Source organism: Nicotiana sylvestris, chromosome 6 (genome assembly GCF_000393655.2).
Source record: "Nicotiana sylvestris chromosome 6, ASM39365v2, whole genome shotgun sequence".
In the NCBI taxonomy this organism is placed as follows: domain Eukaryota; kingdom Viridiplantae; phylum Streptophyta; class Magnoliopsida; order Solanales; family Solanaceae; genus Nicotiana; species Nicotiana sylvestris.
The window spans coordinates 80,949,315-80,972,179 of record NC_091062.1 but is presented as its reverse complement, the minus strand read 5'-3'; the positions used below and the strand labels follow the sequence as shown (position 1 = coordinate 80,972,179).

The 22,865-nt window shown below is 35.0% G+C and overlaps 2 protein-coding genes across 3 annotated transcripts; one reads left to right on the top strand and one right to left on the bottom strand.

The window, feature by feature from the left end:
* Positions 1-7,468: 7,468 nt before the first annotated feature.
* LOC104229371 (ubiquitin-conjugating enzyme E2 27) lies at positions 7,469-11,155 on the top strand. The gene is made up of 5 exons (XM_009782014.2): positions 7,469-7,741; positions 8,644-8,692; positions 10,224-10,383; positions 10,546-10,629; positions 10,751-11,155. Exons 1-5 carry the CDS (start codon positions 7,564-7,566, stop codon positions 10,856-10,858), a joined length of 579 nt encoding a protein of 192 aa, XP_009780316.1. The 5' UTR covers positions 7,469-7,563; the 3' UTR covers positions 10,859-11,155.
* Positions 11,156-13,195: 2,040 nt separating this feature from the next.
* Positions 13,196-21,025, bottom strand: LOC104229379 (pyruvate dehydrogenase E1 component subunit beta-1, mitochondrial). Of its 2 annotated transcripts, none has more exons than XM_009782026.2 (15): positions 20,911-21,025; positions 20,598-20,676; positions 20,427-20,489; positions 20,264-20,344; positions 19,906-19,932; positions 19,733-19,795; positions 19,550-19,636; positions 18,084-18,209; positions 16,855-16,988; positions 16,690-16,762; positions 16,544-16,609; positions 15,570-15,608; positions 15,344-15,468; positions 15,088-15,202; positions 13,196-13,590 (listed from the first exon to the last, which is right to left on the bottom strand). In XM_009782026.2, exons 2-15 carry the CDS (start codon positions 20,646-20,648, stop codon positions 13,537-13,539), a joined length of 1,104 nt encoding a protein of 367 aa, XP_009780328.1. In that variant the 5' UTR covers positions 20,649-20,676; positions 20,911-21,025; the 3' UTR covers positions 13,196-13,536. The 2 variants fall into 2 exon arrangements, with proteins under 2 accessions (XP_009780328.1, XP_009780333.1); XM_009782031.2 differs by having other exon boundaries at positions 20,783-20,912.
* Between the last annotated feature and the right edge of the window lie 1,840 nt (positions 21,026-22,865).

The following is a 22,865-nucleotide window of genomic DNA, read 5'->3' as shown; positions in this document are numbered from 1 at the left end:
CACTACCCCACCGAGGTTAGACTTGGCACTTACTGAGTACCGTTGTGGTGTACTCATGCCCTTCCTTCACATATTTTTCATGTGCAGATCCAGGTTCTTCGGCTCAGCCCTACCATCCTTGAGGCGAGGCGATTCCTCAGAGACTTCGAGGTATATATGTCGCGTTCGCAGACCGAGGAGTCCCTCTCCACTCTCTCTTGTAGTTACAACCCATCTGTATTTACTTTGATTTAGACATTTTGGAGTTAGAGCACTATGTAGTATCCTTAGCTTGTGATTTCATGAGATTTCAGGTTTTGGGTGATCTTTTCAGTTGAGAGTGTGTATTTATATATGTCGAGCATCATCTTAAATGTTTTCATTATGTTTATCTGTAGTTTCTATTAGTTTTTATCTATTGTTTTCTCTTTTTTGCAACTTATTAGGCTTACCTAGTCGTAGAGACTAGGTGCCGTCACGATAGTTCACGGATGGCGAATCGGGGTCGTGACAAAATGTCCAAGGAAAATCTAGTTCTTCCTATGGAAATGCTATCACTTATGTCTCCCTACTAGAGAATATCTTGAAAAAATTTGTATTAACATCGACACAAACTGCCCCATATACAAGAACATAAATGAATCCACAATACATATCTTCTGGGAATACACGGTGGCTCAAACCTTTTGGCAAATGGGGGTGGCCATAACCAATCAAATGGATGATGAACACTGGGTAGATTTTTTACGTACGAAGAATCTTGAAATAACCAACAAATTCATCACATGGGAAGAAACTTTTCCATTTGTATTATGGGCGATTTGGCGAAACATAAATGAAAATAACGTGAACAATACTAGCAACCATATCAATACGACCAAAGTTATTAACCAAGCATTGGAATACCACTTGTTAATATCCAAGCCTACTACTAATAATATAAAAGTCAAGCTTAAAGTAAAGTGGCAGTCTCCTCCAAGGAATTGGTATAAGCTCAATTTTGATTGAGCCTTCAACAATAACTGCTTACATAGAGGTGTCAGTGGAATAATACGCAACAACAAAGGCGAATAGATACTGGGCTACTACGAGAAGCATCCCACAGCATCACCTATCCAGGCGAAACTCCAAGTAATACGGCATGCACTTTAAATAATTATCAAGGAAAACATATTCTCAGTTGAAGTTGAAACAGATGCCACAGAGGTCATACGCTTCCTTCATGAGGATTATCCTACTTATAATGATTTAATTCATGAATGCAGATAGTTAATGGAGAAGGCAACGCAGCAAGGGGAGATCACAATGAAGCTTAACTTTCGTGAAGGAACATGGTAGCTCACGAGTTGGCAAAAGAAGCTCTAATGGCTCCTAATTATAATAAACCTTATTATTTTATCTTACCTCCTATCTTCGCAATGGATGCCTATTGCAAGGATTAGGATGGCCATATGTATGTTAGATCATGTTCTATGAATGTGTGTAGTAACCTAGCGGCATTAGGCAATGAGTGTGCCTTAGAAGGCATTTCTCTAGTATGTACTAAAGACAATGCTATGGGTCTCGTATCCTAGCTTGCCACTGTTTTTATTATTAGTAATATTAGTATCTTTTCCCTTTTTTTCAAAAAAAAAATTAATACAAAAGCTTTTCGAAAACACGCTCGGATTGTGCACACAAACCGAAGAGGAATAAAATGATTTTTGAAGGGCTCGGAACACAGAATTTGATTTTAATTCATAAGATGACCTAACAGGTCATCACAATTAAGTTTACCTTATACCATTCAAACAATTTATTTATAATTTCCCCCCTTATTCTACGTATATAGACATTAGGAATGTGCATTTGATAAGGATTTCAACGTTAGTCTAATATTTATTTATCTCCTTTATCAAATTATTTTCATATTTTTTTATACAAATTGTTCACGATATTTAATTATTTATTTAATATTAAAATTTTAAATCAACTTAAAATTTAAATCAACTAAAATTTTAGTTATTAATTAACTCTTTATTTGAATTATTTAGAAAATTTTAATATTTATAATTTTAAATCGATTAAGATTTTAATAAATAATTTACTTATTTGAAGTTTTTACTATAATTATAATAACTTCCATGTTAATTTTAAAATATTTAAAATTTTAATATCATCTGAAAGATGTATTAACCTATTATATAATATTTGAAGATAAAATCAATAATTATTTGTCTTGCAAACGTCATCTATTATAAAAGTATAGAATTTATTCAACAATTGTTAAACAACATACACTCAATAATTATTTTTCTATTAATGTTTGCAAATTTGAAACAATAAGGATGAAATAATAGAAGGTAAAATATATTTTAAATGAGTTGTAGTTTATTATTCATTCTTTTTACAAATATTCTAACAAATGACATTTCCCTATTTTTTTTTATATATTAGTTTATTGTTGTAAATTAGTGACTCAATATTAGTCATTTTTAAAGAGTATATTTTCACTTATTAATTTTTTCCATAGGAGCTACAGGATAACCTATCGTGATAAAAGTAATTATTTTACTAGTTTGTTCGATATTAAGGCATAAAAATAATAATAATTTTCATAAGATATTCTTACAAAACTCTAAGCACTTTCACCGGATAGGATTTGAGATCAACACACATATATATATATATATTAAATTTTTTATTTGAGTTATAAAATGAATGTTAACAAAAGTATAATTTTCGAAAAACGATGACCATTGATCCAATTTACCTAACTCAACAAAATTAGAAATTCCTCCTTATAAGTCCTTAATCATCTCGTTCAAAACTGATAAAAGACAGTATTTTTTTCTTACAATCAAAATACAATTGTTCTATTTCCTAATTTAATAAGAAGTACAATAGAAGTTAGTTTCAACGGATTAGAAGTGAATATTTCTATTGCAAAGGAAATAGATTCATCTGCTATACTTTGTTTAATCTATTCTTTCTTCATTTTAAATGGAGCTTTCTTTCTTTATCCAAGCACATAACTATACATCTGAATATTTTTTTTTATGGAAATAAGAGCCTAATAGCCTGTTTGGCCAAGCTTCTCAAGAGGCCAAAAGTGTTTTTTTTTTCCAAAAGCACTTTTTTTCTTAACTTGAGGTGTTTGGCCAAGCTTATTTGGGGAAAAAAAGTATTTTTGGGAAGAAGTAGCTTCTTTCCAAAAGCAGAAGCAGAAACAGTTTTGGCTTTTCTTCTTACCTAAAATACCCTTAACAAAATATAGTATATACCAAAATAACCCTTAAACCTAATACTTAGGATATTAATTTATAAATATTTCTTCTTATTTTTAGGAAAACTTTTTAATATATAGTGACTTTAGGGATGAATGCTTTTATATTTGTTGAAGGAATTTTAATATATTTAACTTATATTAAAAGAATTAAGTACTTTTTAATTTTATTTTCATATTTTACTTGAATAAAATGAATTTTTTATTAATTATTGCATGTAATAACAAAATTTTGAGATTATTTATTTACTTATAATATTAATTATTAAGTAAATCTATTCATGTCCTTATTCGTAATTTGACACTTAAAAGCACTTTCTAAAAAGCTTGGCCAAACACAAATTATTTCTCAAAAGTACTTTTCAGACTGATTAGCCAAACACAAACTGTTTCTCTACAAAAGTACTTTTTTCAAAAGCACTTTTGAAAAAAGCACTTCTCAAAATAAGCTGATTTTTCCAGCTTGGCCAAACAGGCTATAAGAATGTAATGAAATTACTCACTTTTAATAGATTCTAAATATATTTTTTATGTATTAGTTTATTATTGTAAATTATTGACTCAATATTAGTCACTTTTAAAGCTTATATTTTCACTTATAATTTTTCATAGGATCCACGGGACAACCTGTCGTGATAAAAGTAATTATTTTACTTATTTGTTCGATATTAAGACATAAAAATAACAGTAATTTTCATAGGATATCCTTATAAAACTTTAAAGATTTTCACTGGGTTGGATTTGGAATCAACATATATATATATATATATATATATATATATATATATATATTTTAAAAAGTTATAATATATTTTATTTTTAATACAATTCAAAAATATTATTTAATAATATTTGTGTAATTTTTAAAAATTATCTAATTATTAATATAAGAAACACGCGCAAAGTGATGTACCTGTAACGATCCGACTGGTCGTTTTGCTTTCTAGAACCATGTTCCCTTAAATAAGACTTCCCGTAACTGATTTATGACTTGCGAAGATGGTTGGTTCGGGATTTGGAAGAGTTTGGGTTGAAATCGGAATAATTGGTTCATTAAGGTTGGCTTAAAAGGCCAAGTATGACTTCGGTCAACATTTTGAGTAAATGACCTTGGAATCGAGATTTGACAGTTCCAATACGTTCGTATGATGATTTCAGACTTGGGTGTATGTCAGGATCGGGTTTTGGATGACCCAAGAGCGTTTTAGCGCATAATAGTAAAAGTTGGCTCTTGAAGGTTTTAGAAGTTCTATAAATTTAGTTTGGAACGCGTTTTGGTGATATCGAGGTCCAAACGGAATTCCGAGATCGGGAATAGTTCCGTAATGTCATTTAAGGCTTGCACGCAAAATTTGGTGTCAATCTAAGTAGTATAAGTATATTTCGGCTCGTTGAAAGCAAATTGAAGAACTTGAAGTTCTTAAGTTTGATTCGTTGGTTTTGGGTGGCGATTCTTAGTTTTAATGTTATTTCGGTGTTCCGATAGCGCGAGCAAGTTTGTATGTGTTGTTAGACTTGTGTGAGTATTCAGTGTGGAGCCTCGAGGGCTCGGATGAGTTACGGACGTGTGTTGGGAGTGAAAACACTCCAGTTTTCTGGTATTTCTGGGCAGCTGTTGCAGGTCTCGCAAATGCGAGGATTTGTTCACATTTGCGAGGAAGGCTTCGCAATTGCGAAGAAGCCTGAGCTGGGCAGTCGTCGTATTTGTGACATTTCGTTCGCATATGCAAACACAGTAGGGACCGCATTTGCGACCCAACTGTCGCATTTGCGACCCTTGCAGAGGGAGCCCAGGTTCACATTTGCGATGCTTTTGTCGCAAATGCGACATCATGTGCACAGCTTTTAAAAACGGGACTTATACTATTTATTTCATTTCACTTCTACACTTAGGAGATTTTCAGAGCTTTTGGAAGGGGGCTTTCACCGAGCACTTTGAGGTAAGTTATTTCTACTTAATGTGAGTTTAATACTTGATTTTTGGGTAGATTAACACATAAATATTAGTGAAAATTATGGAATTAGAGTAAAACCTAGGGTTTTGATAAAAACAAGATTTAACCACAAAATTTGTTATGGAATGAAGTAAAGATCATATATTCTTGATCCTTAGGTTATGAGTAACAATTTTCTTCAAAAATCTCCGGAATCTGGGCACGTGAGCCCGGGGATGAATTTTAGGAACCTTGCATTTAGGGTTGGAGAATTAGTTTAATAGTTAGAATATGAACTCTTGAACATGTATTGACTAGTTCTTACCCATATTGAATAGTTTTTGGATCGTTCGGCTCCGATTTGAGAGTTTGAGCACCTTCTTGAAATTTGAAGTGAACTTTGGGAAGAGGTAAGTCTCCTTTCTAACCTCGTAAAAGGGAATTGTCCCCATAGGAGAAATAATTGAATATTTGCCACTAAATGCGGTGGCTACGTATGCACGAAGTGACAAGAGTCTGTGCGTAGCTACTATTATGCTTAAGTCCGGGTAGTTTAGGTCCCAAAAGCATGCCTTACTTGCCGTATTTGTAACTTTATTGTTAATTTAAATTGCGTAAATCATATCAAACTTGGCAAATGAATTTCTAAAATGTTAAACATCATTTTTCTGATAAATTATTGATTGACTGCTTGATATGTTTATTTGTGTGTGACCGCGTCGCATGTATGATTCGCGAGCGGGGTAATAGATGCATCTATGGTTCGCGCCGTTCGACCCTCCGGCAGTGCACACTTTATTTTTATGTTGGATCGGGTCGTACGACCTCGGCATTATTTGCGCATGCTACTTGCTTGGTACTTTCTGTGATTTGAACTATTTAAAATGCCTTGGAATAAAGATTGTTAACTGAAATGTTACCTATGAAAGAGCTTGTCACTTCTTTTTACCAACTGTTATTTATTCATGACATCCATGCTTAGTGTAACACTTAAATTATATCACTATTTGGCCCCAGTAAGTGTCAAGTCGACCCCTCGTCACTACTTCTTCAAGGTTAGACTGGATACTTACTGGGCTCATATTGTTTATGTACGCATGATACGCTTCTGTACTTAAATGTACATGATCTGAAGTAGTTGCATCTAGCTACCAGTCCGGTGCGTGTTCCTGATACTTGACCGAGATTCCACGGTGAGCTGCCCCTTCTGAGTCGTTCAGCAGCATGCCAGAGTCTCTTCTTTTGTTATTACTGTCTATTCTGTTTCAGGCAGTAGGATAGTTGTATTCTTTTGTACATTCTACTAGTTGCCATCGGACTTGTGACACTAATTTCTGACACACACATTGTAGACTATTATTTCAGGAATGTGTTCCTATTTTTATAACTTGTTAACTATCGACAGTTTAAAGGTTTAAGATTTAAAAAAGTTGAGATTTGTTTCGGTAAAATAAATGAGCACTCACTAGTTGATTAGGGTTAGCTTGTCTAACAACGGAATTGGTCGCCATCACGACCTATAATGGAATTTAGGTCGTGATAGTAGCCTAGAATTAGTAGTTGAAAATGATGGAGAGTGTATACATGAATAGCCTGGGACAATACAGTTCTTGAGAATGAACAGATCTTATCAAAGTGAGATCTGATGACCTTGAAGAGGGCAACAAATCACATTGCTAATCTTATTGGTTTCTTTGGAGCTACGGTTTTGTGAACTAAAATAAATTTTTGTTTCAGTTGACATGCTAGGGCTGATTTTTTGTTCAGTTGAGTGAGTATGTCTGGCAGGTTACTTTACATTTTAAAAAAAGATGATAAAAATTGAAAAAAATGATAAAAATCGAAATAATAAGAAATCGGCTTAATTAGATTAATCTGATACAAATATTTAAAGAGCCAATATAATTTATTTGAATTTTTTAAATTAAAAATCGATCTAAACCCCTTAGTGGGCGTTTGGACAAAAGAATTGTAAAATTTAGAAAAATGTAAAAAAAAAAAATCAAATGAAAATAATACTTAAAAATTAGATTTGTGTTTGGACATGAATATAATTTTGGATTGTGTTTGAAACTTTGAGTGATCTGAGTGAAAATTTTGAAAATAACTTTTTTAAATTTTTAAAAAATTTTAAAATTGATCTTCAAGTGAAAATTATAAATTTTATGGTATTTAAAAAAAAACTAAAAAATTTCAGGAAAAAGTAAAAAATTCTTATGTCCAAAAGGCTCTTTAGTCATATGGGGGCCCCAATTCTCATTTATTATATCATGTGTGCTGCAGCTCATTCACTTTACGCAATACCCTCGTCACTTTCTCTTCAACCAAAAAAGAAAGAAAAAGCAGTGGGGAGACGTTTGAATTGGAAATAGGAAGAGAGCAAAAATGGTGGACTTGGCAAGGGTACAAAAGGAGCTGCAAGAGTGCAACAGAGATGTTGGGGTTTCAGGAATAAGTGTAACCCTTAAAGGTGACAGTCTCACTCACTTGATTGGTACAATCCCTGGTCCTCTTGGTACTCCTTATGAAGGTGGTTCTTTCAAGATCGATATCACTCTTACTGGTAACTCTCCCAATTTCCTTCTACTCTCACTTTTACATTCATCTTCTGCATACAACTATTAAATGGTTTTTGTTTTTTTTGGGGCTTCTAGGGTTTTGAATTTATAGAACACGTGTATCAAAGAAATGGTGTGTTATTGAGGTTTTCTTGAATGTAAAAATTGAATCTTTTTCAGCTAATGTGGCACATGAAGGAATTACGGATGGACTTTAGTTTAATTTGTTGTCAGGCTCAGGCCCTTATGTTTGGGGGAAGTACGGAAAGGTTCCACTTGAGTCGGGCCATTATTAATTACTATATGTATTTGAAAGCAGAATACATATTAGACTTTCCAAAACATTTCATTTAGACATTTTAACTAAAAGTGTGACTTATTGAATACTTGATTTTTGTTGAAAATGTGCCTATTGAACAGCCAGCCAACCATTTGAACGCGTGAGGTTGACATGCTTGATGTGGGAAATGTAACCAATGAGAAATGGACATGTTCGATAGATTTCTCAAACCCTTGCAAAAATTACCAGCATTTACTCACAACATGTGTGTGCGCGCATTATTGAGGCTTTCTTGTATGTAAAAGTGGAATCTTTTTCAGCTGTTGTGGCAAATGAAGGAATTATGCGTGAACTTTTGTCACTTTGTTTAATTTGTTGTCAGGCCCTTATGTTTGGGGACAGTGCGGAAAGGGTTTCAGTGTCATAGTTAATAGATCGACTTGAATGCAGATGAGTCGAACCATTATTAATTGTTACTCCATTTTATATGGTAACTCCCAGGGAGCTCAATGTCATGTTGATAAGGAGGATAGTCTAGGATATATATATCATTGGCATGGTCTACTGTTTATCAGAATTAGCAGTTTTTGTGTATGACTCCTAAATCAAGAAGCTTTGTCTTTGCAGATGGCTACCCATTCGAGCCTCCAAAAATGAGATTTGCCACAAAAGTTTGGTATGAGAAGCAGACATGCTCTATCATTTCTTTCTATTCTTTCTTCTCCTTTGTAGTAACAGGAGTAATGCCTGTGCAAAATTTCATTTGGTGAACTGCTGACTTAGGTTGTGATATGAAGTAATAACAAATGGCGGATTACCTATTGGATTATTAATGTTTGTAATTTTGATCAGCTACTGTTTCTTATATAGAACATATTGACAAGTCATGATGTCTCTACTTCAGATTCTGTTAATCGGGCTCATGAAATGTGGTCAAACATCAGAGGATGAAAACACCTGATATCTGAGAATAATACAGTACAAATTTAAATGAGCGGTGGTGTGTGGTAGGTAATGAGGGTGATGAAAGAATTCTAGAACAAAAATATTCCTTCTAGTAAATCTGAAGTTTAAAAGCATTTGCTAGATACTCAACATTATTTAGTGATATTAACTTCTCCAGAGTTCTAAAATCATTATGCATCAGTGTCCGTAAAGTATCCCTGCATCTCTCATCTTAAATAGTGTTAAAATGTGCTTCCACAGAAATTGATTACCTCTGGCATACTCCTTATTTCTTTTTCCTCTTGATGAAAGCCTAACTTCACATTATTGTTATTGTCATGAACCTATAATTGAAGCGTTCAAGGTTAACATCAGTAAGTGCTCCTTTCTAGATAAAAGTAAATCTTATGTAGGATATGCTATGATGAAAACATGTTTGGTTTACGCATTGCTTCCTCTAGGACTTGAATACACTACTTAACCATATTTTTCAATTTCATCAAATAGGTCCAATAGGTGTCATCCTTTCACTGATGAAGTAGAATATAATAGCAAGACTTTAGCCAATCTTTAGCATCTGCCGAGCTGAGAAAACCACTTGCACACATTGTTGAGATTGCCTTGATTTGTTCGATGTTTTTACTTAAATAATATTGACTTATCCTGAAATAGATTTCTCAGAAAACCATGAGCATGACCTTATCGTTATCTCTTACGTTTTTTCTGTGCCATACACTTTGTCCCACATATGCAATTAAAAGCTAGTGTTAATCGCCACCTAATCTATCATAGAAACTCCTCCATTTTGCTCCCTTCCTCAAACACAACAGCAGAGCAAATGAGCTTGTTGTGTACATTCCAATGGAGCTTAAAGATACAAACTTCTCATTGTAATTCAACCTACATTATCAACATAGAATTGACAGCCACAAATACCCTTTTCACTGTACGCAAGCCTCTCTTTGCTCCTCGCACCTACGCACCAACCACCAAAAGCATGAGCAAAGTAAAGCTTCTGTGGATACCAGTTATATCATTTAAAAAAAAATGCAAGGCAGACATCCTTGGAGGGTGTGATATTTCTACAACAGGATCTTGGCCTTCCGAATGACTAACTTTTACATAGACCTTGAATACGGTATCCAATTGAAGTATCAGAAGTAACCCCCCCCCCCCCAATGTGTGATATAAAGTTCCTGTTTCCTGCTTCTTCCAGTGGAATTATGATTCAAGTGCTTTTATGTGTTGAATTCCCTTTGAAGGCATCCTAATATAAGTAGCCAAAGTGGAGCAATATGCCTAGACATCCTGAAAGACCAGTGGAGCCCAGCGCTAACTCTCAAGACAGCTCTCCTTTCTATACAAGCATTACTCTCTGCTCCTGAACCTGATGATCCACAAGATGCAGTTGTTGCACAACAGGTGCTTCATATATTCAGTAATAATCCCCCTCCTGCTCCCCCTACCGCATCATAAATCTTGTATGTTTGCTTAGTTTTCATGTTGCTGGCCTTGTTTTGTGTCTCACGCCCTCTTCCCGAACAAATATTTGGTTTCAAATGGTCAATCTGTTTCTTGTTGCAGTATCTCAGAGACCATCAGACCTTTGTTGGCACAGCTCGTTACTGGACTGAAACATTTGCGAAAACACTTGGCACCGAGGAGAAGGTGTGCAATTCTTACATGCTTTTGCTTTCCTTTTTGTTTTTAATTTCCTCCCGCTACTTAGTCTTGGGTAAATCTTGCATTTTCCAAATATGCTACTGAATGAGTAATTTGAATGCCGCAGATACAAAAGCTTGTGGAAATGGGGTTTCCAGAAGCTCAAGTGAGGAGTACTTTGGAAGCCACAGGTTGGGATGAAAACATGGCACTTGAAAAGCTGTGCTCTGGCTAGCACCTTTCATACTGCCAACTCATGTTTTGGATGTAGAAGATTATATCCTGTCATCAAAAGCTGAATGACCAAAAAAAGTCATTCATTCATACTGTTACTTGGGCAACCTTGTTTTGGTATCTTTTATGGTTTGGGGTCGACGTCACAACTCGTGAACATTCTGATGTCATTTTACAGTATCAAGCAAATTGCATATTAGTTTATGATAGGAAGTGCATTTGCATATTAGCTTGCATCATGCTTTCTTCTTTTGTAAACTAATTCTGCAAAGTTAATATATTACATTTTTGGCCATAACCTGTTATTGCATCTTTCTCCTATAGAACTGCATTGCATCTTTCTCCTTTCTCACAGATCAATTTTTTTTTTCTATTTCAATCCTGTCGTTTTCACAAAACCATCTTGTTGCAGCCATCTATATATTTACTTTTATTGATAAAGAGAAGCTTAATACAAACCTTGTATGACTAGCGTACTTCTTTTAATCCCTCAATAAGATGATAATATCAAACTGAGCACACGTTTCTCCTAATTTGAAGTTATATATTATTTCGTGATTTTGTCATCAAAAGTTTGACCTTTAAAGCCATAGTGTTGAGCTCGTAAGATGTTACAATTGATTCCATGGCACTGAGCATGAGTATTGAACTCGACTGTATATAATTGTCGAGGGCAATAGACATGTATGACAAGAAAGTGTATAGGGGAGTGGGAGAATATTTAGCTGTGTATTCACATGTACTAACGTCTGTCTCAGTATGGATTCAATGAAACTACGAATATTTGGTAAATTAGAGGGTGCACAAAACTATCTGAATGTTAGTTTCTAATTGTTCTGAACTTGTCTCAGCAATTATCAATGCTAGTCGTCACGTTACAAGTTTCACACATTTTTTTGTTGTACTATTTTTTAGTTTAAACAACTTCTATGGGTATGTTTAATCAAGAAAGTGCATTAGTTCACTATAATGTGTGTGTGTGTGTGTCTTTACCATAATCACCATTGTCTAATGTATTACAGATTAAGAACAGAAGTCTACAGTTTATTTTGGCTCCCAACACAAAACTTAAATTACAATGTTACGTTACTTTACCAATATTGGCACCAGATTTAATTCTTCAAACTCGTTGTTCTTCAACAGTTCTAAACACTCGAACGCAAGTTATGACTATCAAGAAACCAGTATACAGGTCCACAAAGCATATGTCGTAACCTATTAACAAGAAATTGACAAAACAGGAAAATTAAAAAAGGAGAATCAACCAAATTCTATAGGTAGAACACAGAAAAATAGGAGAGATATAAATTGCATCGCTGAACAGCAGGTGATGTATTCTTCAAACATCTTTTCCAAATCTAACTACTCCAAAATGCCTAAAACATGGTAAACAATCATCAATTGGTCATTAATTTTCACAAATTAAATGTGATGAAGAAACAAAAAAAAAGTATCTTCAAGAAAAACGTCTTGACATATCAGAAACATTTATTTGACGGACTCTGTGTCTATATATATATATATTAAAAGTTCAAAATACAAGAGTGTGTCTTCCGCCAAAAGGCAGTTCTTCATCGTCGTTTCCAAATTCTTGTGGATACAGAGATAGGGATATTGATGGTTTCATTAGTTTCTTTTTTTTTTCTTTTTTTCTTTTGTAGCTTACTGATATGACCCTTGGTGATAAATTAAATGAAAAACGTGTCTATACTAAATAGGAGAAGAGAAAAAGTCCAAATAATTAGAGTCTTTGGACAAAATGAGAAGGAAGAAAAGTAACGTCGCATTCTTTCTTTCTCAAACATTACCATTGCAACCGTCGCATTCCTTCAAAGATATTTAATTTGAAGAAATAAATGGCATTTCTAGTAAAAGAGAACATGATGCCGCGTCGCCTCTATTTTGCCCTGCTTTATAATTTATATATACAATCCTATATATAATGTAAATACTACTCAAGAAGTGATCTATAAAGAAAATATTTATTCAATTTCATTATCAATAAACAAACACTACCGAAACAAAATAAGACAATGTCTTTATCTTATTTAAATACTTATAAAAAAGCTGTAAATCTGACTGAAGTCTTTTTTTCTTTTTTTCCTGGAAATCTGACTTAAGTCAGATAATACTAAAGTTCTCAATTCGAGTCTATAACGATGATAACGATGTTTCTTAAAAAATTATCACTTGGCTTATACTTGAAACTCGTGTTTCTTTTACCCTATTTTGATACATGACTGAATAAGAGAAAGGAGCAAAAGCGTCTGGAGAACAATAAATAAAAGTGAAGAATTTATAGCAACAACAACAATTGAGATACGACTGGACAAAGAAAGAAAAAACAGTTGCATTGGATTTTAATACTTCCCAGAACGTATGTATTTTCTGATAGAATGTTTTCCTGAAAGTATCACAGAAAAGGCCATAGAAGCTGAAAATTTTATTCTCGACAAGTATTATATCCTTGCATGTTGAAATATCTGGCGGCAGATTTCCTCTGCTAATTTAGTTTACAGTTTAGCTGTTTTTACAGTCAACTAAACTTTCCAGAAGATGGCAAAAACAGAAGCATCCACTCACAGGCGGATAAAGAATCGATATCCACAAAAAGGAGTTAAATGCCTGGAACAACAAGACCTTGTTGGACCAAAGCCTAAGCAGCATTTGGAACTCTAATTAGGTACTTGATCGGTAACAGGCCCTCTTTGCTGCGCGAACAATGTCTTCTACCTGCATCAGAAAATTCAAATACTTCGTAAGGAAACAAAAACCAGTTATCAAGATGGGAAGAAATATTAGCTATGCGGTTATTCATTGTTTGTTTCAAGTAGTACCTTTAATCTTTATACCTTCAACTTTCATGCACATTGTTTGCAATTTGTATGGACATGATATATGGACTTTCATATACTAAAACTGAAATCTGGTGTTTTGTTACTCTTCTCCATCTTTTTTCTACTTAGGCTGATAAAACGTGAAGCATATTGCAATATTCGCTTGGTCAGTCAATCAGTCAAAGATGTCTCGATAAAAGATGGGAATATAGAACATTCTATTCATTCAGCTCTATCGGATCAATTTGATACTAATACTAACTAATGCCTTTTAAAGCAAGTTAGACGTCCAACAAAACATTATCACTACACTAACATACAATAACCCTAACCAGACTTAAGACTAAGAAAGTTCTTAGAAAACACCTGACCTAGTTTAAGTGTAATAAAAACAACTAAACTTTAATAGTCTAATTCCAACTAGTTGCCTATATAGATCTTTTACTTCGACCATATTCCAAGTCCACGTTGATCTGAGAAATTATAGCTCTTTTGAGATAATTTTCTCCATGTGATTTTAGGTTTGCCTCGTTCTCTTTCAGAAACTTCCAACTGTCGAAGTATTTCACCAATGGATTGATGCATAAAAGAGGTATAAGTAGGATATGATCAAACCATTTAACACATATCTAGGATGTGATCATTTTAATCATGTCCAATGTTGTATAATCCCACATTCATCTTAACATCTGCATTTCTTTGACTTTATCTTGTGTTGTGTGTATATGCTAAGGCCCCAACATCTACACCAATATAACATTGTTGGACAACTGTTTTGTACAACTTGCACTCATTATTTAGCAACATAGTCAAAACCTATCTACCCTGAGCATTGGACCTCAGAATACTTGGCTATCAATAACCCTCGTTGACAAGCAAGAGATATTATTCTTGGATGTTGCATTGGCCAATTGATCCTAATATGTCCTTCGACCAGTTCAACCTCTTTCCTGAGTGCATCAGACCCTAATCCTTCAACATTATACAAATGTTCAGAGACACAGAGAGTTTAACGCTCAGCCATGTTGGGATCATTTCTTTTTTCATCCAGTTAATATCCATATGTACCAATTTGCAATCACAATATCCATAACTATGTTACATGGACTTGTTTATGGTACGTATCCTGTACATGTGTGTATAAATATCTGGTACCGACATGCATAGTTTTTTGCTAATATTTGGTGTATTTTAGAGAATCTGTATGACCCATGCATCTGCACATCCATTTGGAAGAAGTACATCAAGGCAGGGAAGATATGAAGAATCTACATAATATAGGCCATAACTAGAATCATAAACTACAAAGGACCCAACAAAACCACCAATTTGTGATTAATTAAAAGATAACAAACCCAATGGGTGAGAGCTAAAGATATCTTCAACGACAAACCTGTGGAACAGCCATTCTTTCAAGATTTGCTGCATATGGCATAGGAACATCAGCACCTGTTATCCTCTCAACTGGTGCATCAAGATACTCGAAGCTCTCCTCAACCACAGATGCACTAGTAAAATTAGGAAAATATGATCAGTAAGTTTTATTGAAACGAAAAACGGAACAAAGGAGCTCAAATTTTGGGTGGGTTGGGGAGGGTTTGAGTTGTGTGTGAATGGGTTATGGTCCAAGACTGTTAAAAGAAAGTAACCAGATCTCAGCGCCAACTCCATGTTGTGGGAATCCTTCTTCAACAGTTACAAGTCTGTTGGTTTTCCTCACAGATGCATTAATGGCGGGTCTATCAAGTGGTCGGATCGAGCGCAGATTTATAACCTGATTACAGAAAAGAAATGACAAGTAAAAAGCTGGAACTTTTTATGCATACTAGTAATAGTATAAAAGAACAAAACTGGACATGAACGCAGGAGTCATACCTCAGCACTAATTCCTTCCTTAGCAAGAATTTCAGCAGCCTATAAAAGTTAATATGTTATAATCGAAACAAGTATAACTAAAGACAAGATCATGCTATATACTCCCTCCGTTCCAATTTATGTGAACCTATTTGACTGGGTACGGAGTTTAAGAAAAAAATGAAGACTTTGAAAATTTGTGGTCCTAAATAAGTTAAAAAGGGGCCCATAGTTGTGTAGTTATAAAAGCTTCTCATTAAGGGCAGAAGCGTAAGTTTAAGCTAAATTGTTTCCAAATTTAGAAAGCAGTCGTTCTTTTTGGAACGGACCAAAAAGGAAATAGGTTCACATAAACTGAAACGGAGGGATTATTGTTTATGCATCAACATCAAATCCAAGAAATATTATTATCTCTTGTGAAGTTCCACTCTAGAAAACTAGCAGATCGTAAGTTGTATGAGACTATTCTTCGAATATTAAGGGCATTTGTACTAGGATCTAAACTTCAGCAGTTACGAGTGAATACTTACTAATTTAACACAATCCAAGGCTTAACATATTATTTTACTTATCAAAAAAGAAAAAAGAAAAAAGCTTAAAACAATCCAAGACGCAGAGAAAAAAATAAAAGCTAGTTGCTCAAATCCACTCAAATTCAAGCCATCTACAAGTCCCGAAACAGAAGGAATTCTGTGTGAATCAGAAAGGAGATAGATGAATGACACTTCAAAGCTGAAAGCTGTCAAATGATTCAAGACTTGCGATAATAGTCCCCAAACTCATAAAGAAAAATCTTAGATTCAGATAGAACTAGCATTGCTATCAGGTATAGATACCCTTCTACTGTCATGTGCCTCATCGATTGGAAACAGTCCTTCTGGATTCATTAACCGTCTTTCCATATTCGGAGAAACCGTCAAAAAATTTTCACGGAGTATGATGCTCGAATTCATTCAGAAATGGTTTAAACACTGCAAAGGAAAATGACGACAAACCTGAAGAGCATAGCCAACCATCTTTGAGAAGGCAGTGATTGTCACATCCTTTCCTTCGCGTTCTATCTGCCAATGCTTGTAAAATAAGGAACAATAGCCCATAAGATGATACAAAAAAACAATGTAATACACCTGGATCAACTTGCCTTAGCTTTTCCGATGGGAAGACAGAAACTAGAATCAAGAGCTTCTGCTGAAATAGGGAAAGACTCACCATATCTGCATCATGAAAATCAAGCATCGGGGATAGATTATGAGAAGGAATAAAGAAAACAACAGTTTTCAATAACTTAACCAGTAAAGCAACTTACAGCAATTCATTTTCTAGAAACACAACCGGATCGGGATCCCTGATAGCAGCTTTGAGCAAGCCACGAGCATCTTCGGAAGAGTATGGAGCTAGTACCTTTAATCCTGGACAGGAACCAAACCATGCTGCATAGCACTGCAAAAATAAAAAAGAAAGGACCATAGAACTTTATGCAATAGAAAAGTGCTTGTGGCACACAACATTGCTGGAGGTTGAAAGATATCTTCGACGACAACTTTAAATAACTGACTAAAACAACCCAATAAAAACAAGAGAACAGATCCAAATATGCCTCTGAACTATGAGAAATGGTTCATCCATGCCCTCCATAAATAGTTCGGTTTAACACAGTCCTAGGCTCCTAGCCGCTACAAAACAGGTATTTGCACTTAACGACTAGAGACTAGTCAGTACTCCCTTCCGTTTAAATTTATGTGGCACACATTTCTTATCCGTTTAAAAAGGAATGACACATTTCTATATTTGAAAACAATTTAACTTTAGACTTTTCATTTTATCCATTTTACTCTTAATGAGAAGCTTTTATAGCCAAAAAAATGGTATGGCCCCACAAAGCTTTTACCCTTTACGCTTTTAACACCACAAGTTTCAAAATTCTTTTTTTCATAAACTTCATGCCGAGTCAAATCACGTCAAATAAATTGAAATGGAGGGACTATCTAATTGGATTGATTAGACCAGAATTTGCCACATGTCCATCACTTGGCTAAAAATTAAACCCAACCTTTTTATTCCCTTCCCCTTTTACTACCCCACCCTTTTACCCTGCGCTGGTGGTGATTCTTTGAGAAAGAAAGAAAAGAGTGGAGGGGCCTGTATCAGGCTCAAATGCCTGAAGTTGTCTAAGGGACTGCTCCAACAGTAGGAAAGTGGTCCGGTCCGTATTCAAAACCCCTTAATAACATCATGTGCCTCAGCAATCCCTTAGCTAAGTTACCTTGCAGTGCACCAGGTGGTAGGTAAAAACCATCTCCCTGTCTACTAACCATCTTCCTGTGCACTAATGTAATTCATACCATGTGCCATCTATGTAAGAGTTATTAACTAAAGCCAACAACTTTAAAAAAACAATCCATTCAAAACAATGAAAGCAGAATATTAAAGAATCTAGAGTAACAGTCTTGTCTACTTCTGCCTATTGGCTCCACTTAAGAATCAATTCCATCAATGAACATGGTGAGCACATCATATTTCAGTTCATAGATATACCTGAGAGTGTTGGGCACCGACACCAGCTGCAGCACCATTAGGACCCCTGAAAACAATGGGCACAGATATCTGGCCAGCAGACATATAATTTGATTTTGCAGCAGAATTGATGATATGGTCAATTGCCTGCAAAAAATTAGAGAAAATACATTATGCATGTGGTCGGGGTTAAAAACTATAATATACAAACTATGATGTAGTGAATTTGCGGGAACCCACCACCTCATATGCTTGTCACATTTGCAGACAGGAGATGTCATAATCTTATTCTAGGTCTCCTATAGACACGTGTTCATAGACAGGTGAAGAAAGGATGCTATTTGGTTAGGGAGACAAATATACAAGAACTCAATCTCCCAAAAAATAATAGTTGAAGGAAGAAATTTCTACCTATCTCCACAACAAGCCCCCTACAGATATAATCTAGTCGGCCACCAAATAGTACATCAAATGATCAACAGCCATTTACAGTTCCAGCCACTTAGGTATTAGCTATAATGTAATACATCAAACCGTAAATACTCCTGGACCTTCAATGTAAAGAAGGTCCCCATCGACTTCCTACTTTACATGGGTGTGTGAAGACATTGCTTCAGAAACAAAGCAATCTCCTACTGTCCTTTGTTTTAGATCATGATTCTATGGGTGTAACATAAATTTAAGCATGGAAGTCATTGTCACTATAGTTCTTTCCCAAAAAGTCATTGTCATTTATAGTTTTGTGCATTAGGTGGCTGCTCGCATTTTACTGATTGAAGTAGTAGCGGCTTGCATCCCCATCCCCCATCCCCCCAGAAAACACTAGCAAACAGTAGATATTAAAAATTCAGTAATAGTTGGTTCAGAGACTAAAAATACCAAATTTAACTTTTGAAGTTGTAGAGAATAGTCTAAGTTCCCGTCGGCCATTAGTATTGTGTTTGAATTTTTTTGCAATACATTTAATTTAATAAGCACAATTCCAGAAGAACACCATATTAGAACTACTAACTAAACTACAAAACAATCATACACAATCCAAATTGTTCGCATGCTTTGCTTAAAATAATCATTCTCAATCGACCTCCCAAAAGTCTAAATAATATTGATGGTGTCACGACCCAAGTCCATGGCATGCATTGTCCGCTTTGGCCCAACAGACCTTACGGATTTGTACCTTAGGCTACGCCATCACCGAGCCCAAAAACGCGCGTAGCATGTGAATTTGTGCTATGCCATTCCGATGTGGGATTCGCCTAAGGTGAATGTGCCCCCTTCATAAACTTGCCAACCTAGAAGCATGTCAGTTCTACTTGACCCACCCTCCATCACTGACATTCACAAATGGGTACCATGAACTCATTCAGACATAAAATACATATGGGCAATGTTCAATGACATTGTTGGATGATCTTCGAGTAAGAACAAATAGATCAATAAATATTAAAAGAATATACAACAACTCTAAATGAGAACAGAAGTTCAACCTGCATGGAAAAGTTAAATGTCATGAATTCGATTATGGGCTTTAGACCATGGTAAGCTGCACCAACTCCAATTCCAGCAAATCCAGCCTAGGAAAGAACAAAAAATGGTTTAAGTGCTTTATCATGCATGTTCAAGAAAGAAAGGAGCAGCAGCAGTTTCATAATTGAAGCAGAAGGAACAACCTCAGTAATTGGTGTATCAAGAACCCTTTCCGGACCATATTTATCCAGAAGCCCCTTCGTAATCTAAAAAGAAAAAAGAAGAAAAAAGATGTTCAGGCGCTAAAAAAGATGATCATCAAGGGCAAAGAATGCATAATAGACTTGAGAAGATAGTGAAAAGAACCATTTCTGACCTTATAGGCTCCCTGGTACTCACCAACCTGAGTAAACATAACACGGATTAAGATTTCCTTTATTTGATAAGTAAATTAAAAAATACATATCAAGATTAAAAGAAAAACATTATTAGTGATGAATATTTGCAGCAACAAGAACAACCACCTCAGCAACAATAACTATGCTTCAGTGCCAAACTAGTTAGATCGGCTAATATTTGTAATAACACGCATGCCACGACAATTATACCTCAATTCCAAACTAGTTAAGGTTGTCTGCATAAATCTTCTGTATCAGTTCTGCGCAATTTGGGGCCCATTTCACAGATAAAAGTTTGCATTTTAAGAATCTTTAAGCAAAAAACTTGGATTGTACCTCTTCTCCCATAACAAAGACCTTAGGATCCGCAGACATTTCTTCATCTAGAGCTGAATTTAGCGCGTCACGCACTGTCATCTACAAAGAGATTAAGTGCTTTCTCCATCAACAACATTAAACATTAGGCAAATGCATATTTAAACAGAAGAAAAAGAATCACCTCTTTAGCTGACGAAGAATAAGTTCTAGATGCAAATACCCTGCTTCCCATCAAGAACTGATTCTGAAATAGTAAATCCAAATTCACCATTTTTCTTTTTCTTGTCAGAAAAAGATATCAAAATCGATCCAAAAGAAATACTCCAAAAAAAAAAAGTTAATTGATTCTCACCAAAGCAGAAATCTTTCTGCTGGTCATTGTTCGACCTATGATTCCAGACATATCTGCCCCTTCTTAGCTTATCAAAATCCTAATAATAATAATTATTACAAATGCATATAAGTCAAATCTGCTTGAGGAAAAGCAGGATGCATATACACAAACTCATATATTGATCAACCAAAACATACACATACAGGGTGCATATATGGATAACAATAATCTCAACAAAATGCCGAAACTGGATCTGGGTTTTAGTTATTACTACTATTATGATTATTAGTAGTATTATTTTTGGGTGTGGGTTTGTTGAAGGGTAACGAACCTGTTAGGCGCTTCGTAGTGGCACAGGGCGCAAAGAATAATAGAAAAGTATGCGCTGCCAAAAGAACCCAAAATGGACAAAAGCGTTTTCCTATTTATTTGCTTACCTTATATAAATGGATAATAATATTGGCGCCCAACGAGTATATAAGAATTATTGTGGGACCCGATTCATTCCGACTTCTCTCTTCCTCTAAGACTTGAGAGATACAACCCCACACCCCACACCTCCCACCCAAATGTTGTCTTAATGTCAATGGGTACCACGGAATATGGCTGCTGTGAATATTAACCATTCTCCATCTAATTTCTTTTTCATAATATTCCTCCCACCATTTCCCCTTCTTTTTCCTTTTCTCCCGTTCCGTTTTTGGGCTCTTGGGACTTCTGAAGGGTTACTATTGGACATGTAGATGTAGCATAGACTTACGATTTTCATTCTATATATAAATGGTTTAATATAGTACACTACTGCTAGTATAATCAAATATAGAGTGAGTTAGGATTGTGAATTTATGAGTTTTGAATTCTTAAATAAAGATTATAAAGTTATGAATAAATTATTTATACAGGTTAAATAAATTTTTAAAACAAATACAAGATCTGAATAAAAGTTATAAGATTTTGTCGAACTCAAAAGTTGAATTGCAGGCCATTCTCGTGTCTTCTCATGAAAATGGTAAAATCACAATTCTTAACCTTTTTTTCTTTAATTTATCTATAACACACATTTCCTCGAGTCTTATTTTCAAGTGATGTGAAGCTTAATACCTAAGTCATCCCGAGGAGGGGTAGTTTCAAGTATCTCGGGTCTATAATCCAAGGTAACGAGGAGATTGATGATGAAGTCGCCTACCGTATTGGTGCGAGATGGTTGAAATGGAGGCTCGCATCTGGTGTTTTGAGTGATAAGAAAGTGCCACCAAGACTTAAGGGTAAGTTCCACAGAGTGGTGGTTAGACCTTATTATTTTATACTTCAATACTACACAAGAAGGGGTGATTTGTGTGGTGTCCAATGTTTTGCATGCACAGATTATAGAAGGATCTAGTTCTTCTATGTGTTCCTTATACTTCTGTTGTGGAATAATAAATGCAAAAAGTAAAGAATGCAGGTATTTTTACGTAGAAAATACCCGGCTCAAAAGGTGAAAAATCACGACCTACTACCCAGTAGGATTTTTCACAATACTTTACTAAATTACTAAGCCAAAACAGTGTTTACCAAACTATTGTAACCCTAAGGATTACGTCTAACCCTTTGTAGCAACCAGCCTTAAATTGTTGCGACAACTTCAAGTTAACTCCAACTTGAATATTATACTCAGAGTACCTAGTACAATTGCTTCTAGATAAAGCTGAAAGGAACAACTCAAAACCGCTACTACAATTTAACTAGAATAAAAGACACTACAATTTAACTAGAATAAAAGACAGACACTTGAAACTGGTTCTTTTATCTTGTTCACGTAGCTTCAGGTTCGCACACTTGAATCATACATGAATTGTTTGCAAAATGCCTTACTATTTTGCTCTTAGCTCTCGTTTAACTTCAGCGTTTGTGCGTACCTGTAAAATGAAAACATCCGGAAATATATAGAGTTAGTAGAATATGATTAACTAGAGTCTTAATACTATACTTTTTGTCACGACCCTAAACCCGAACTCGGTCGTGATGGCGCCTCTCGTGAAGATAAGGCCAGCTAATTAAACCCAATTCACTTTTTAAACAGTTAAACAACATAAAAGCAGTCTAAAACATGATTTAGCAATACTAAGTAGCGGATAATATCAATAAAGTACTGAAGTACAACCCAACACAGCCCTAACCGGGGTGTCACAAGTCACGAGCATCTAACAACACTGAATACTCAAATGTAACTACAGAGTTTAGCACTGAACAAAGGACATAAGGAAAAGATATAGGGAGGAGCTCCGGGCTGCGAACGCCAACAGC

Coding starts and splice junctions, on each gene's coding strand:
- LOC104229379 (XM_009782026.2), bottom strand. CDS start 20,648: ATGTCTGGAATCATAGGTCGAACAATGACCAGCAGAAAGATTTCTGCT. Junction 20,345..20,426: donor ATTCTTCGTCAGCTAAAGAG/GTGATTCTTTTT, acceptor ATCTCTTTGTAG/ATGACAGTGCGTGACGCGCT. Junction 18,210..19,549: donor CATTTAACTTTTCCATGCAG/GTTGAACTTCTG, acceptor AATTTTTTGCAG/GCAATTGACCATATCATCAA.
- LOC104229371 (XM_009782014.2), top strand. CDS start 7,564: ATGGTGGACTTGGCAAGGGTACAAAAGGAGCTGCAAGAGTGCAACAGA. Junction 7,742..8,643: donor GATCGATATCACTCTTACTG/GTAACTCTCCCA, acceptor TTGTCTTTGCAG/ATGGCTACCCATTCGAGCCT. Junction 10,384..10,545: donor ATGCAGTTGTTGCACAACAG/GTGCTTCATATA, acceptor TTCTTGTTGCAG/TATCTCAGAGACCATCAGAC.